The sequence below is a fragment of the Halichoerus grypus genome, chromosome 8, assembly GCF_964656455.1.
Source record: "Halichoerus grypus chromosome 8, mHalGry1.hap1.1, whole genome shotgun sequence".
Classification (NCBI taxonomy): Eukaryota; Metazoa; Chordata; class Mammalia; order Carnivora; family Phocidae; genus Halichoerus; species Halichoerus grypus.
In genome coordinates this window covers 76,003,103-76,017,120 of record NC_135719.1, presented here as the reverse complement: position 1 = coordinate 76,017,120, position 14,018 = coordinate 76,003,103, and the positions used below count along the sequence as shown (strand labels likewise).

Here is a 14,018-nt window from a genome sequence, read left to right as displayed (position 1 = left end):
GCCAGTAGTTTTCAAACAAAATCCTATATGAAATCCCAATATGTATTGTGTATAGATTTAAAAGTGGTGCTACTCTGAGAGAAAAGGGACTAGGGATCTCTATGTGAAGACTTCTTTCTCCATATCTTCTTCCCACATCCCCCTTGTGACAGTCAGTAAGACAATGTCGAGATAGTGGTATCAGTTTGAAAACCTCTAATCTAATCAAATATCCTCATTTTATAGAGGAGGTTATCAAGATCCTCAGAGGTTATATTTTAGTTACTGGCAGAACTAGAATCTGAATAAAGATCTCATGAATGGCTGCTAGTCCAATACCCTAATCCTTATGTCAAGAAACCACCCTCTCTCTCCAGATAAGAAATGAACACAAAGGATTTTCTTTCAATTTCCTGTAGTAAAGAGGGAAAGGAAAGGAAATGAACTCAATCTGAATTACACCAACTCTGCATCTGAACTTTGTCAAAATCTTGCACCTAATATTATGAAATCTTCTTTAAGAATCTTAATTTAAAAAACTGACAATAGCAGCTATATCTTTTTTCATCAACAATATTTAGGCACATTTAGAAAAGTGAGATTATTAAAGAGATGGCCATAAACCCGTAACTTCAGCCACAATTAAAACTCTAAAAAAAACAAAAAAAACACACAACTCTATGATGGGGGAAAAAAAAAAAAAGCCAAAACCAAAACCAAAAACGTCTATGATGGGGTATTAAAATATGATAGAAAATAAAATGCTATTGCTAGACTCATGTCTAATAACTACACTATATAATATTTTTTTCTACAAACAATAGCCATCTGACAGCTATTTGAAAACCTCAAGGGCCAACTGCTTTTGACTTTCCTCTCTCTGTTACACCCAGAAACAGGTAAAAAAAAAAAACCAAGGCCAGTTTGAAGTAATGAAGAAATATTTCATATATCTCATATAGTCATATACTCAACCTTATCCCCATTAAAGATGATGTAACAGAAAAGTCACTGCACATTTCTTACCTCTAGGTCAATCATAAGTTCAATGAATCTTTCACAGTAATGAACTTTGTCCATAGTGACTGGTTCTAGAAGTAACAGAGAAAACATGTTAGAATCTTCTTACTTAGGCTATTCAATGTACTAAATCTTAAAATTGGCAGTTATTTAGTTATTGCAACTGTCATCTGTCTCTTATTCATCAGGACAGGATCATGATTCAGAGTTAAGGACCCCACCTGTATTTCAAAAAAGGCAGGTCTTACCCTTATGTTATGTCTACAAATATAAGAAAATGAAAAACCTATCTTGGGTCAGAAACACATTTAAAGTATCAGGTTTGCAAAAACATTTTTAAAGTGCTTAGATTTAGATCTACTAATGTCTGTAATAATTAGTCATAAAAAATGACCTGTACTAAATGATTAGATTTGAAAAAACCGAGTAATACAAAAACTAAAAAGGCAGTCTAAAACAAAATAGAACTAAAAAGGTGGTTTAAATCAGTTCTTGACCCACTTTCCTTCTTATCTTCACACACTGAACTCCTACAACTTCTCTCATATACATAAACACATATACGTATGTATACACGCAGACATAGGTACCTGTAGAATGCAAAGAAAATGGGTGGGAAAGGTACACACCAAACTAATTAAAGGGACAACTGTTAGAGGAGGTTTTTTTCCACTGTATATATATATATTACTTTTTGACATTAAAATGTCAGTGACAGAGCAATGAAATATTTTTAAATCACTACCTTATTTTATGCTATTCATGAGTATTAATGTACTATTTTTAAAAACATTTACTTTTGTTTTTAAATAATTACAACCTTGTAACATGACAAACTTTTAGAGTACAAGTTTTGTTTTTTTTTCTAATGCCAAGTAATAGTCTACCATTTTACCAGCTAAACCATCCTGCCAAGATTCTGTCAATTAAGAAGGAAATAATTCCAGGGTCCCCACTGCTGCTTAGTCTAAGGACTCCCAGTAGCGATTAACCCCAGTGCTTAGATTTAACCTATGAATGCTTAAATAAATCCACATAATATTTAATTTATTTGTGGTATACAGGAAAATAGAAGGCTTCATCTGAAGAAATGTGAATACTTTTGTGACTAATATATGGAATATTAAGTAGAACTTTTCTAGTTAACACATGCTCCAAATCCAGACCGTGAAATAACATAACCATAAAATTTCACAGCTGGAAAAGACCTCAAGAGAATGCCTATTCTAGCTCTTTTCCAGGTGAGAAAGTGAAAACCAGAGAAAATGACCTGGTAAAAGTGTAGAACAAAATAATGGCTGGTTAGAACTGGAATTTAGGTTTTCTGAGACATAATCTAGTCATATAGCTGTTGAAACTAAAGAATTTAAAGGAGCAACTTATAAATTAAATCCATGCAAACTAGTCCTCTGCTTTTTTTTGTTACTGTAGAAGAAAAATATTTTTCTCCAAAATTTAAAAAGCGAGCAAACTCTGTACTCTGTATTTTTATTTATAGTTTGAGAAAATTACTGGCAATGACCTATTTAAAATTAAAATTAGAACATGATGCTTGCCACTCAACTTCTGAGCTCTGGTGAATAAAGCTGCATATTTTTATGTAAGTTGGCCCTACTGGGCATATAGTTTAGAGCTGAAACCTTGTCATTCCAATTTCAGACACCAAGATATCCTTATCATTTGCTTCTTATGTACATTGTGGGTGTTTTTTTTTTTTTCCTTTCTTCTGACAGCAGTCCTGACATCTCAGATCAACCTACACAGATTTCCTTTATAATAACCGATAGGATATGTTGTTTTTCATAACCCTGTAAAATGAAACTATGATCCTTATTTTTTTTAAAAAAACAGTTTTCTGTTTTCTAACTATATAATCCATCTACCTTTACCCTCTCTGAACTAGCACACTACTTTCATCATCTTATTGGTTCCTCTGCCAGAGTTAACAAATTTTGATTAAAGCTCAAGGTCAATCTATGAAATTTTGTTTTCTGGCAATAAATAAACAATGGTAACAGCTGGTGGTTTGAAGATTGTTAAAATTAATGCAGATGCCATGCTGCTGTTGTTACTTGATTTTCAAACCTTGCTGATGCCCCAAAATTAACATTCTATAGCGATGTCCATTTTTATGACCTTAATTATGATAGGCATTAGCACTTCTAAGCACTCATTACTACCTTTTGTGCCCCAAAAGAGAAATCTAAGTTTTCCTTCTAGATTTAAGCCACTTAACTGAAAGACTTAAAAATACTAATATTAAGTGACTTAGATGATTAGCATATGACAATTTTTTTCTTTATACTGATGCTGGGACTAATCTTATGCCTCAAATCAGGTATAGCTGATGGACAGCATTAGCATCTATTCCTCACTGAATTATAGGTATGATTTTCAGTTGTAAAATATTACTTGGAAGATCGGCATTTATAAGTAATCCTGTTGTATTTTAGTTTAAAAAAAGCTACAATCTCTGATGCAAAAATATAAATATGATACATCTACACAGCTGTTTTTAGATTATACCCCACTTAGAAAATAAAATTTTATTAGCCAATCTTACATAGCATATATACACCTTTATTAAATAAAAAATATTCTATGTACATTCACTAAGTGCTTATAAAGATCTTGCAAACTCAGCATAATGTAATTAGCCCCTCTTGGTATACAGGCATTATCTCACACACACACACACACACACACACACACACACGCACACACACAAATATAGTATAATCATGGTATATTTTTAAGTATATAGTCTACACAACATACATTTGTTTCATCAATAAGTGGAGGCCATGTTGGAGGGAAATCTTTCCCATTTTGTCTTGTAGCTCATATCTCAAAAATAATTCTTTCCCCTCCAAACAGTATTTGATGTTGTTTAAAAACACTATCTAGCACCATATTGTAAATTCCACGTGGGTCTGTGACTGTCTTGTTCACCACTATATCCCTGCACCTCGTTCAGGACCTACGTCTAGCAAGCAAACTCAAAAAGTATTTGCTAAGTAAATGAGTATTTCAATAACAATGCAGGTACCTTTAAAACATGTGAATTTTTAAGGCAGTCACAATACTCAGACTGGTAATATACATGAAAAGGGGAGGATAGATATGTTGTCATTATGATTTGAAACTATTCTAAGAGCAGGTTTCACACTGAAGACTAGTAAATACTGTAGAGGCACCTAAATGACAACTTCACAAATGAGCTAAGAGAAGATAGTTACCAGAAAGAGGCACTGATTTCAGCACAGAGATAAACTTCTGTATGAGTTGTGAAAGAAATCTTCTTTCTTGATAGGCTCTAAAATCAGAAAATAACATTGACCAAATTATTTTTGAAAAATAATTATTTCAAAAGTAAAATTAAATGTCGAACCAGCCTTTCTTATACTGTTCAAATGCTCCATTTTTCTCTGAAATTGGGACCATAATTTGAACACACAGCTGCTTCTTTATTACTGGTGTAATAAGCCAGCTAAGAAACACCCCTTTCTCTTACTGTGAAAGTTTTCACTTGTGATTTAAAGGTCAGAACTAGAAAGGAGTTTTTAAAATTTCATTTATAGTCTGCCCTTAAGGTTCAAAATTTAATGTTTAAGTATGTAGTTAAAATAAGATAAGCAATTTTATACCTTAATATGTTTGAAGTACCACACGTAATAGAATATTACAATGTCTAAAAATTCAATGTTGGTTTAAAAACAATTTTCTAGGGGCGCCTGGGTGGCTCAGTCAGTTAAGTGGCTGCCTTTGGCTCAGGTCATGATCCCAGAGTCCTGGGATCGAGCCCCATGTCAGGTTCCCTGCTCAGTGGGGAGCCTGCTTCTCCCTCTCTGCCTGCCTGCCTCTCTGCCTACTTGTGCTCTCTATCTTTCTGTCAAAAATAAATAAATAAAATCTTAAAAAAAAACCTTAAAAAAAACCCAACAATTTTCTTCTACTCATTACTAATTTAAGATGCACTGTGTACCAATAAATCAACAAACAAACATTCATCAGGTATTGGACAGCTGCAAATGATTATGCCAGTCCTGCTGGAAATACAAAGGAGGGGAATGACTAAAATGTACTTGAATGACAGGTATTATAATTTAAAGGTAATTAGTAACACAGGCCAGCACATAATTAATAAAACTGGCTGACATTAACTGAGCACTTAGTGTGTCAGGATCTGAGCTGCGTTAAGTACTTCATATGAATAATCTCATTTAATGCTGACAACAGTCCTATGAAATTGGTACTACTTACTGTCTCAATCTCACACTGGTGCTGAAAGAGGTGAGACTAACTTGCCCACAGTTACACAGCAAGCAAGTGTGGAGCCTAGTTAAGTCTGACTGTAGAACCTTTTCTCTAAATAACTACACATATTCTAACCATTACACAAACAGCCGGCATTTCAATAAAAAACACACAGCATGTTTTTGGAATTCAGAAGAAGAAAGCACTGTGGTCTAAAGTAGTTTGTCTAGAAGTGCTTAGGTTAGCCTTCAATTAAGTGGAGTAGAGGGGAAAGGGTACTTAGGGAAGCAATGTTTAAGAAACAATTAACAGACTGGGCCAAGGATTTGGAGGAGTTGCAAAAATAGCTGGGGGTTTTTGAATGCCACTGCAAGGAGTTTAGAGTTTACCCTATGGGAACCAGGAAACCACTGAAAGCTTGTGAATAGGAATATGGCAAAGAAAACAAAATTTTCTAAAGAGATGGCTAGTTAGGCTCATTGTTGTGGGAAAGCTGGAAGAAACACCAAATAGGAATTTATTGTAGTGCTTTAGTCAGGAGCTGTGAAGGCTTGAATTAAGACAACAGCAGTGTGAATAGACAAGAAAGAAGAAAAAGGACAAAAGATCCAGTAGGACTGGTTGATGGGATATAAACTGCTAGTCAAAGGACTGGAGTATTCCAAGCCCTACTGTCTGGAAGAATTAAGAGAAATTGTCCAGAAAGGCAAGTTTAGGAGGAAAAACAATGACTATTACTTAAGCCAAAATAGAGTTCATGGCAAACAGAAGTACAACTGATCCTTCAATAGCACGGGTTTTAACTGTATAGGTCTATTTACATGCAGATTTTTTTCAATAAATACACTACAGTACTGTGAATACATTTTCTCTTCTTTATGATTTTACCATTTTTTATTCTCTAGCTTACTTCATTGTAAGAGTCCAGTATGTAATAGATATAGTATATAAAATATGTGTTCACTGACTGTTATTAGTAAAGCTTCTGGTCAACAGCAGGCTATTAGCAGTTAGGTTTTGGGGAAGTCACAAATTGTATGTGGACTTTTGACTGTATGGTGGGCGGCGATTGGTGCTCCTAACCTCTGTGCTGCTCAAGGGCCAACTGTATACAGCAAAGGGTTATACGAAGACTGGAAAGCAGAGGAGACAGGGCCACAGAGATTTATGGTTAAATCATATTGAGGTAATGGTAAGAGTGGGTTTAAAAAAAAGAGTAGTCAAGTAGTACAGATGCCATGTGATTAGTTCAATCAAGAGGCTGTTGGGTGGGAAGACACCATGAGAGATGAGACTAGACTTGGAAATTAAAGAAGGAATTTTCCTACTCTGACCCTAACATCTTGTCCTTATAGCTCTCACTCCCTTACACCGAAACTCATTTCTCTGACATGCACCTTTTTACAGTTCTTCCCATTTTCAGTAACAACCAGCATAACTCCAGGTTTCACTTCCTTTTGTCCTCAACCCTCTTTTCAGGATTTATGTATCTCACTAAATCATCTCATCCATACTCATGGCTTTCATTATTAGCTACACATGTACAGAGTACTCTCCTAAGTGGAAGAAAAAATAAGCTAGATCTAGAAAGTTATCCTAGGTCCAAGGGAAGGGAGTCTTCAGCATATTTACATAAGTAGAGAAAAAGGAGTGAGTGGAAAAGAACAATAAAAGATGGAAACAGAACAAGGAGTGCTGCTCCAACAGTCACACGTAGATAAGGCAAGGTCACAGTTAGACCAGTTAGCCTGAAAGAGAGAAAGAAAGAGAGAGAGAGAGAGAGTGCTCTTGGAGTATGTAGATCCTTCCCCTGTGTCCTACTAATACCACTTTGTTTGATGAAATAAATACTTACTCCCAGACTTACCCAACTGATTATAAATATTACTATTAAAAGAACCCATAACCCTCACTTGCTTTTTTAATCCTTATCCTTGATTTATTCTTCTCCCTAGCCTGTATCACCATCTAAAATAATACATAATTGATCTGTTTGCTGCTGTCTTCCCCAACTACAATGCAAGCTCCATAGAGCAGGAATTACTTCCATTTTGTTCTCTGCTATATCCCCAATACCTACACTAGTACCTGGCAAAAATATAAACATTCACTATTTGTTGAATGAATGAATGAATGAATGAATGATGGTTGAAATGTATAAAAATCACTGTTAATAATAAGAGAGTAAGAAAAAGAAAGAAAAGCTGGATTGACAGCCTGAAGATTGTGGAGAAAATCAAGAACCATCCATGACAGACAAACTATGGTCAATAGACAGAAGATCAGGGATATACTTATCACTGGGGCAGACAGAAGAGAAAGAAGAAAAACATGTTGATGCTGTGGTTTTCCCTTCAGATCTTTATGAAAAATATTCCTATGAGAGTAAAAGCACTTCTTATTTATTTGGTTCAGCCTTATATAAAGGAAACAACAAATCAGCCAATATCATCTAAGACTCACAACCAGTGTAACAAACCAACATGGAACAAAGCTTTGGCAACATACTGTTCTCTTGCTTCTGGATCCATCTTTTCATCATTCTTTTTAATCAAGTTCCAGAATTTTCTTAGCTTAGGTGTCTTCTTTAATTCTAATTCCAATCGTGCCTGAAAGAATGATGTGCTTTAAATCACCAGTTACCTCCAAGTTTACAAGGATAAAAATTAGACCCACTATTAGCTAGTTTTCTAATGTGCGGATACAACAGGATAAAACCTGAAAGCAACAAGATAAAACCTGAAAACTGAGAAACTAATAACTCTATTTTGAAAAACTGTTCAATTCCAATAATTGTTAATAATAACAAGAAAAAATAATAATAAAAACTGCCTTTTCTTGTCAAGGTCTTAAGCTCAATAATCAATTACATTTCTTTCTTATTTCTAAAATTAAGGCTTTAAGTTTGAAAAATTAGAGCATTAACACTTACTAGTGTAATCACTGAAATTTGAAAAATGAGTCTGAAACACTGAACATAGAAACAGCTGTCACAAGTAAACAAGGAAATGTCCACATGACTATATTCTGTCTAACGGCACTTATCAGTTTTAACTTAGCATTATTTATGTAAGTCTGTTTTTATCACCATCAGCTGGTACCTATGAATAAGCCTGCATATCTGGCTATGTGCAAAAACCCCATATGCAGGAAATGGAATTTTCAGTAAACTTATTATTTATCCTGAAATTTGATAGTTATAACTTTATTCCCCAAGATCACAATTAATTTGGTTTTGATAGAATGACACATATGATCTAATAAGGATTTGATGAAAGAAAAAATGAAGTCATTAATATTAAACATGATCTAGACCTTCTCCTATAACTGTGTACATTCTAATCTAAGGAAATAAAAAACTCAAGTCTGTATTTAGTCTCATCCAAAGACACACATGAAATAATAACCACATTTTGCTAAATTAACCCTTTCTTCATGAGCTCAATAGATATTACCTTATTTTATCTCATAATAATATTAGGTGAAAGATCTACTAGCTTATACATAAAAACTTTAAAATTAAAAAACTACTTGTATGGTAAGTTAGTGCATAGTAAACTAAATGTATTTTCTAAGCAGGAAAGGGGATTTTTAGTTACCATTTTATATCCATATTAAAGCTACATCCACCTATATAACACATATACACATAAGTTTCTGAAATTAGATACTTACAGGCTGTAAGCCCATCCACATTGGGAGGGAGATAAGCTGCTGTACTTGACTCCGTATCAAGTCTACTTCCTGTTTAAGGCACAAAGAAAACAAATATATAAGCACACCAGTATTTTAACTTAAATCTTTACATAAGGAATATACTACCTGTGGTGAAAGCATGCCACCAATACTTTCAAATTAATGGTATTTTAATATTTCATATTAAGGACTTGAAGTGCTGGTTAGTGTTCCTATGTGCAAGAAGGCTGTGATGTACTTTATGGAGAAAATACGTGTGTTACATAAAGTTTGTTTAGACTTCAGTTACAGTGCTGTTGGCCATGAGCTCAAGGTTAATAAATCAACAATATGTTATTATGTAAGGTGTCTTTAAACAGAAACACATAAAACAAGATTATGTATTGATTGATTGATGAAAATGTGACTGTAGGCTTGTAGGCTCCTAAGCCTGTATTTTCCCTAGGAGCAATGGTTCAGTTTTAGCCAATTCAGTGTTTGCAACTACTTCATAGACCTAACTACCTCAAGTAATGAGAACTGATGGCATATTGAAAAAAATAAAGTATTTCAATAATAAACTAGCTTTTAAGTTAACCAAACCTAGCACCAAACTACTAATACTAAATAAATCTTTTTTTGTTCAATTTCTGATAAAGAATCATGTTTATATTTACATTTGCATTGTGTAGTTTAATAAATGTTAAGGAGGTAATAATGGCATCCACTCAGGGCTTCATGAATCTTTTTTTAATGCCTTTACACGATCCATACGAGGTAGTACCTCAAGTAATACAACAAGTAATAATCATCAATATCCAGTCTTAAGATAAGAAAGAACCCCATGCACTGCATGGGTCTAATGCACTATCAGTTCAGAGGCACAGACCTTCACTTAACCACAGTAGAGAAGTGCAAATGAAATATTAATTACTGTAAATATTTAATTCTTTTGAAGATACTCCTATGAAGGATGAAAATGTGTCATACACAACCCAAGAGATTTTCAAAGATCATCCACAACTGCCCCTAACCAGTCAACTCAAAACATAACTCTCCTGCTGACCTGGCAGCTTGTGCATGAAGCATGCCTGAAAAGTAATAAAGCTAGTTTCTGTGTGCAACTGTGGCACAGATCTCATTACTCAAAGTTCATATTGGCCAGACTCGATGATGCTCTACCTTTGGAGAATTTCAGTTCTGATTATCATTTTTCTTAAGAGTATAGATAGAAAAAAGGAGATCCAGTCCAAATCTATTTTAAAAGTGAATGGATCTTCTAAAATGTTTTTATTGAGAAGTGACTGAAATGAAGCTTTTGGCATTATCCTCCATCCCCATTACCATGGATGAAGAGTTGGCAATAGAGGTAATTTCATTTATGTTCAACTTAAAAAACAAGAAAATGTGAAAGTTTTCCCCAAAGATAAAGTAAAATTACCAAACTATTGAAGCAATGATCAAGAAAAAGCAGTAAGACCGTCTGTTCATGGAGTGAAAATTCACCATCGGTTTCAGCTAATGCTGCTTTCAAGATACACTTAAAAAAAAATGGGAAGTGGTCTGGCTTCTTCTTAAAAGTCTGAAAAGAGAAAGAATAAAAATTTATTTTGAAATGGCTTGCTCTCCACTTTTTCTCCCCTAAACAAACATCAGTAGACTCTTTAGGAGTCTATTAACAAAACCAAATAATTACAAACAAGATTATTTGCTTACTTATAATTAATGGTAGCAAGTCAAATATAGGTTTCTGGCAAGATCATGAAAGTGGTGTAGTAACCCTTACGTAATAAAATAATGTTTTGTGTGTTTTTAAAAAAATATATATATACATTTTTTTTTTAAGTAATCTCTATGCCGAACATGGGGGCCTGAACTCATGACTCCAAGATCTAGAGTTTCATGCTCTACTGACTGAGCCAGCCAGTTATCCCTAAAATAATGGTTTTACTTCCTTTATTTTTTTCTTTTATGGATTATGCTCACATTTAACTTAGTGTTTGTTTCTAAGGATCTGAAATGTTTTAATTCTTCTAACTTAAGCAAAAGAAACATCTTTAGCAAAAATTAGTTTCCCACTAATCTCAAAGACGGTGGCTCCTGCTTTGTATTAGCTCTTTACTCTTAACATCCAAGTTAATATATAAAAAGTAAACAATGTAATATATTCAAGCTTCCCTGTGACCTACCTCCCCTTTTCTCTTCTTTCAGAAGTGCTCCAAATGTGTGGTCTATACTAGTTGTTTTCATTTACTTCCCTACAGCAGGCTTCCACCCCCAGGACGACCCTGAGGCTATTACGGCTGTCAAGTCCAATAGACTCTTCCAAGCCCCTACTCCTTTTCAATGTGCTGAGGGCCCCTCTTCTTCTGTTGTGTACATAGCAGTATTTTAGGGTTCTAACCTCATTCTTCTTTTCCCCCTCCCTTGACTTCAACAACATATGCTAATGATTCTAAATATACCTCCTCAGTCGATCACTCTCATTAACTCTACATCCCAGGATTCCTTACTAGACAATTTCATCTAGGTATTCAAAAGGCAATTTAAACTCAGTAAGTCCAAAAATCAATTCAACAATTTTGTACCCTCCATAGTACTACTCAACCCTCTATTACTACCTATCTTGGTAAATGGCAGTATCATCTATTACACTCAGTTGCCCAAGCCTGGAAAGTTATTGAAAATAACACCCTTCCCTACTATTAATTATTCAGTTATGAAATCCAGTCAATTCTACTTTCTAAATCTTTGTGTATCCTCTTCCCTTCATCTGTATTTCTCTACTTCAAGTCCTAATCACCAAAATGGTCTTTATAACATGCAAACTCATCAGGTCATTCTTTAGCTCAAAAAATCTTCCTTCTCCCTTCTTATAGTAGCGTGAAGCAACTTCAAGAAATCCCCAGGATCTTTCAATAATACACAAGGCCCATAGTTTACTCTGGCTCTAATCTGCCCAAAGATGGCTCTTACTTAGTGAATATCCAAGAGAAGTGCCCATGGTTTTATCTTAGAGTTTAATACTTCCTCAGTTTACAGACCATTGCCACAAAAAGATGACAAGTACCCATGCCTTTTCTTCATTTAAAAAAGTTGATGAGCTGATCATTTTATGGCAGCCAAAGAGAACCTAGATTTTGGACCTCTACTGACCAAGCCTCTATTAAACTAGCATAAAGAAAAAATGTCAGTCTACTAGAAATTTCAAAAAGGGAAAAGCAGATCCTAAATTGAGGATAAGGAGAAAACTGAAATTACAATATAAACATCTGTCTTGACTTTGGCAACACTACTTTATGTATGGAAAACTATAAATATATACTCCCTGTTGTGAAAAAGGACACTGAAAAATATTATCTCATTTGAGCACTATCTACTTGTGCTATTTAATATAAACTTCATTTCAATCTGATGAAAAGTCTTTATACTTCGGGGCACCTGGGTGGCTCAGTTGGTTAAACGACTGCCTTCGGCTCAGGTCATGATCCCGGAGTCCCGGGATCGAGTCCCGCATCGGGCTCCTTGCTTGGCAGGGAGTCTACTTCTTCCTCTGACCCTACCCCCTCTTGTGCGCTCTCTCTCTCTCTCTCAAATAAATAAAAATCTTAAAAAAAAAAGAAAGAAAAGTCCTTATACTTCATGCCATTCTTCGTTTCAAGCACGAAATAGAAAAATAATTTCACTTTCATAATTTTTTGGTTCATAGTAAAATTAGTTCGAACAAAGTATTGAAATCAAAAAAGAATAGTATTCTTCATATATCCACTTTCTTCTCAACCCTTACTTTATTTTTGGGCAAAGTTCTGTTCTAAAAGCATTATTTATTATCAGTCAAAAGTTCTACTTTTTAATGGCTTAAACACAGTATGAAAGCTCTGAAGTAATTTAAATCTGTTACCTCCCATGCAGGGACATTTTCTCTGAATTTCTCATTCACCATACAGCAGATTGACATTAAATAGGCCTTGCTGGACACCTCTGGAGAATAATTCATCCAGAGGTAATTTTCAAGATACTGGCTGTGAAGAGTGAAAAAGCACAGAATATTTCATTAGTTACCACCACTCACTATAATATGTCACTCACCTGGAAGCGCATGATTATCTACAACTCTCTGAAAACTTTTTAAAAACTACGTAACTTGAAAATCCTTCACAAATTTACCTGTAATCTAGGTCACCGCTATCTGCTACCAATTTATTTATAATAACTGTAGCTTTGGAGAATAAGAGTTTATACTTTTAAGGCAGGAAGACAACAGAGATCACTAACATGTAATTATCACTATCAGAACACTGGGGATATTCCTTATCTAAAACTCTTTAGGAAGTAAAAAACCAAAATGATATTATGGGCAATTTCAGAAGATAAATGTATCTGAGACATTAATACTACCTCATATGAGGACCAAATGACTTCCACAAACTAAGAAAGAAACTTAATAAAAAGAAGCATTTTAATACTTAATTTACTAGATATTCAACATAAGTCAGTTTTCAAGGTAACTGGCATTTTCCTCTCAAGATACCAAAATTCGTATTTTAAGACTGTGGTGAAAATATTCCTTAATAAATTTAAGTATTTCTGATTTCTACCACATAACTTAGCTATTTTTTTTAATTTTATTTTACTATGTTATGTTAGTCACCATTCATTACAGCATTAGTTTTTGATGTAGTGTTCCATGATTCACTGTTTGCGTATAACACCCAGTGCTCCATTCAATACGTGCCCTCCTTAATACCCATCACCAGGCTAACACATCGCCCCACCTCTTCCCCTCTAAAACCCTCAGTTTGTTTCTCAGAGTCCATAGTCTCTCATGGTTCGTCGCCCCCTCCGATTCGCCCCCCCTTCGTTTTTCCCTTCCTACTATCTTCTTCTTTTTTTTTTTTTTTAACATATAATGTATTATTTGTTTCAGAGGTACAGGTCTGTGATTCATCAGTCTTACACAATTCACAGCGCTCACCACAGCACATACCCTCCCCAATGTCTATCACCCAGCCACCCATCCCTCCCACATCCCACCACGCCAGCAACCCTCAGTTTGTTTCCTGAGATTAAGAATTCCTCATATCAGT

General features: G+C 34.6%; 1 protein-coding gene across 1 annotated transcript in view; it reads right to left on the bottom strand.

Annotated features, from left to right (window-relative positions):
* Window positions 1–14,018, bottom strand: part of AQR (aquarius intron-binding spliceosomal factor) — a 111,529-nt gene that overhangs the window by 64,429 nt on the left and 33,082 nt on the right. Inside the window, exons 6-11 of the mRNA XM_036109142.2 lie at window positions 12,833–12,953; window positions 10,373–10,513; window positions 8,932–9,000; window positions 7,765–7,865; window positions 4,239–4,315; window positions 1,006–1,070 (exon numbers count right to left, since the gene is read on the bottom strand). Of these exons, the coding sequence (XP_035965035.1) occupies window positions 1,006–1,070; window positions 4,239–4,315; window positions 7,765–7,865; window positions 8,932–9,000; window positions 10,373–10,513; window positions 12,833–12,953 (574 nt within the window). The remainder of the gene's footprint in view (window positions 1–1,005; window positions 1,071–4,238; window positions 4,316–7,764; window positions 7,866–8,931; window positions 9,001–10,372; window positions 10,514–12,832; window positions 12,954–14,018) is intronic.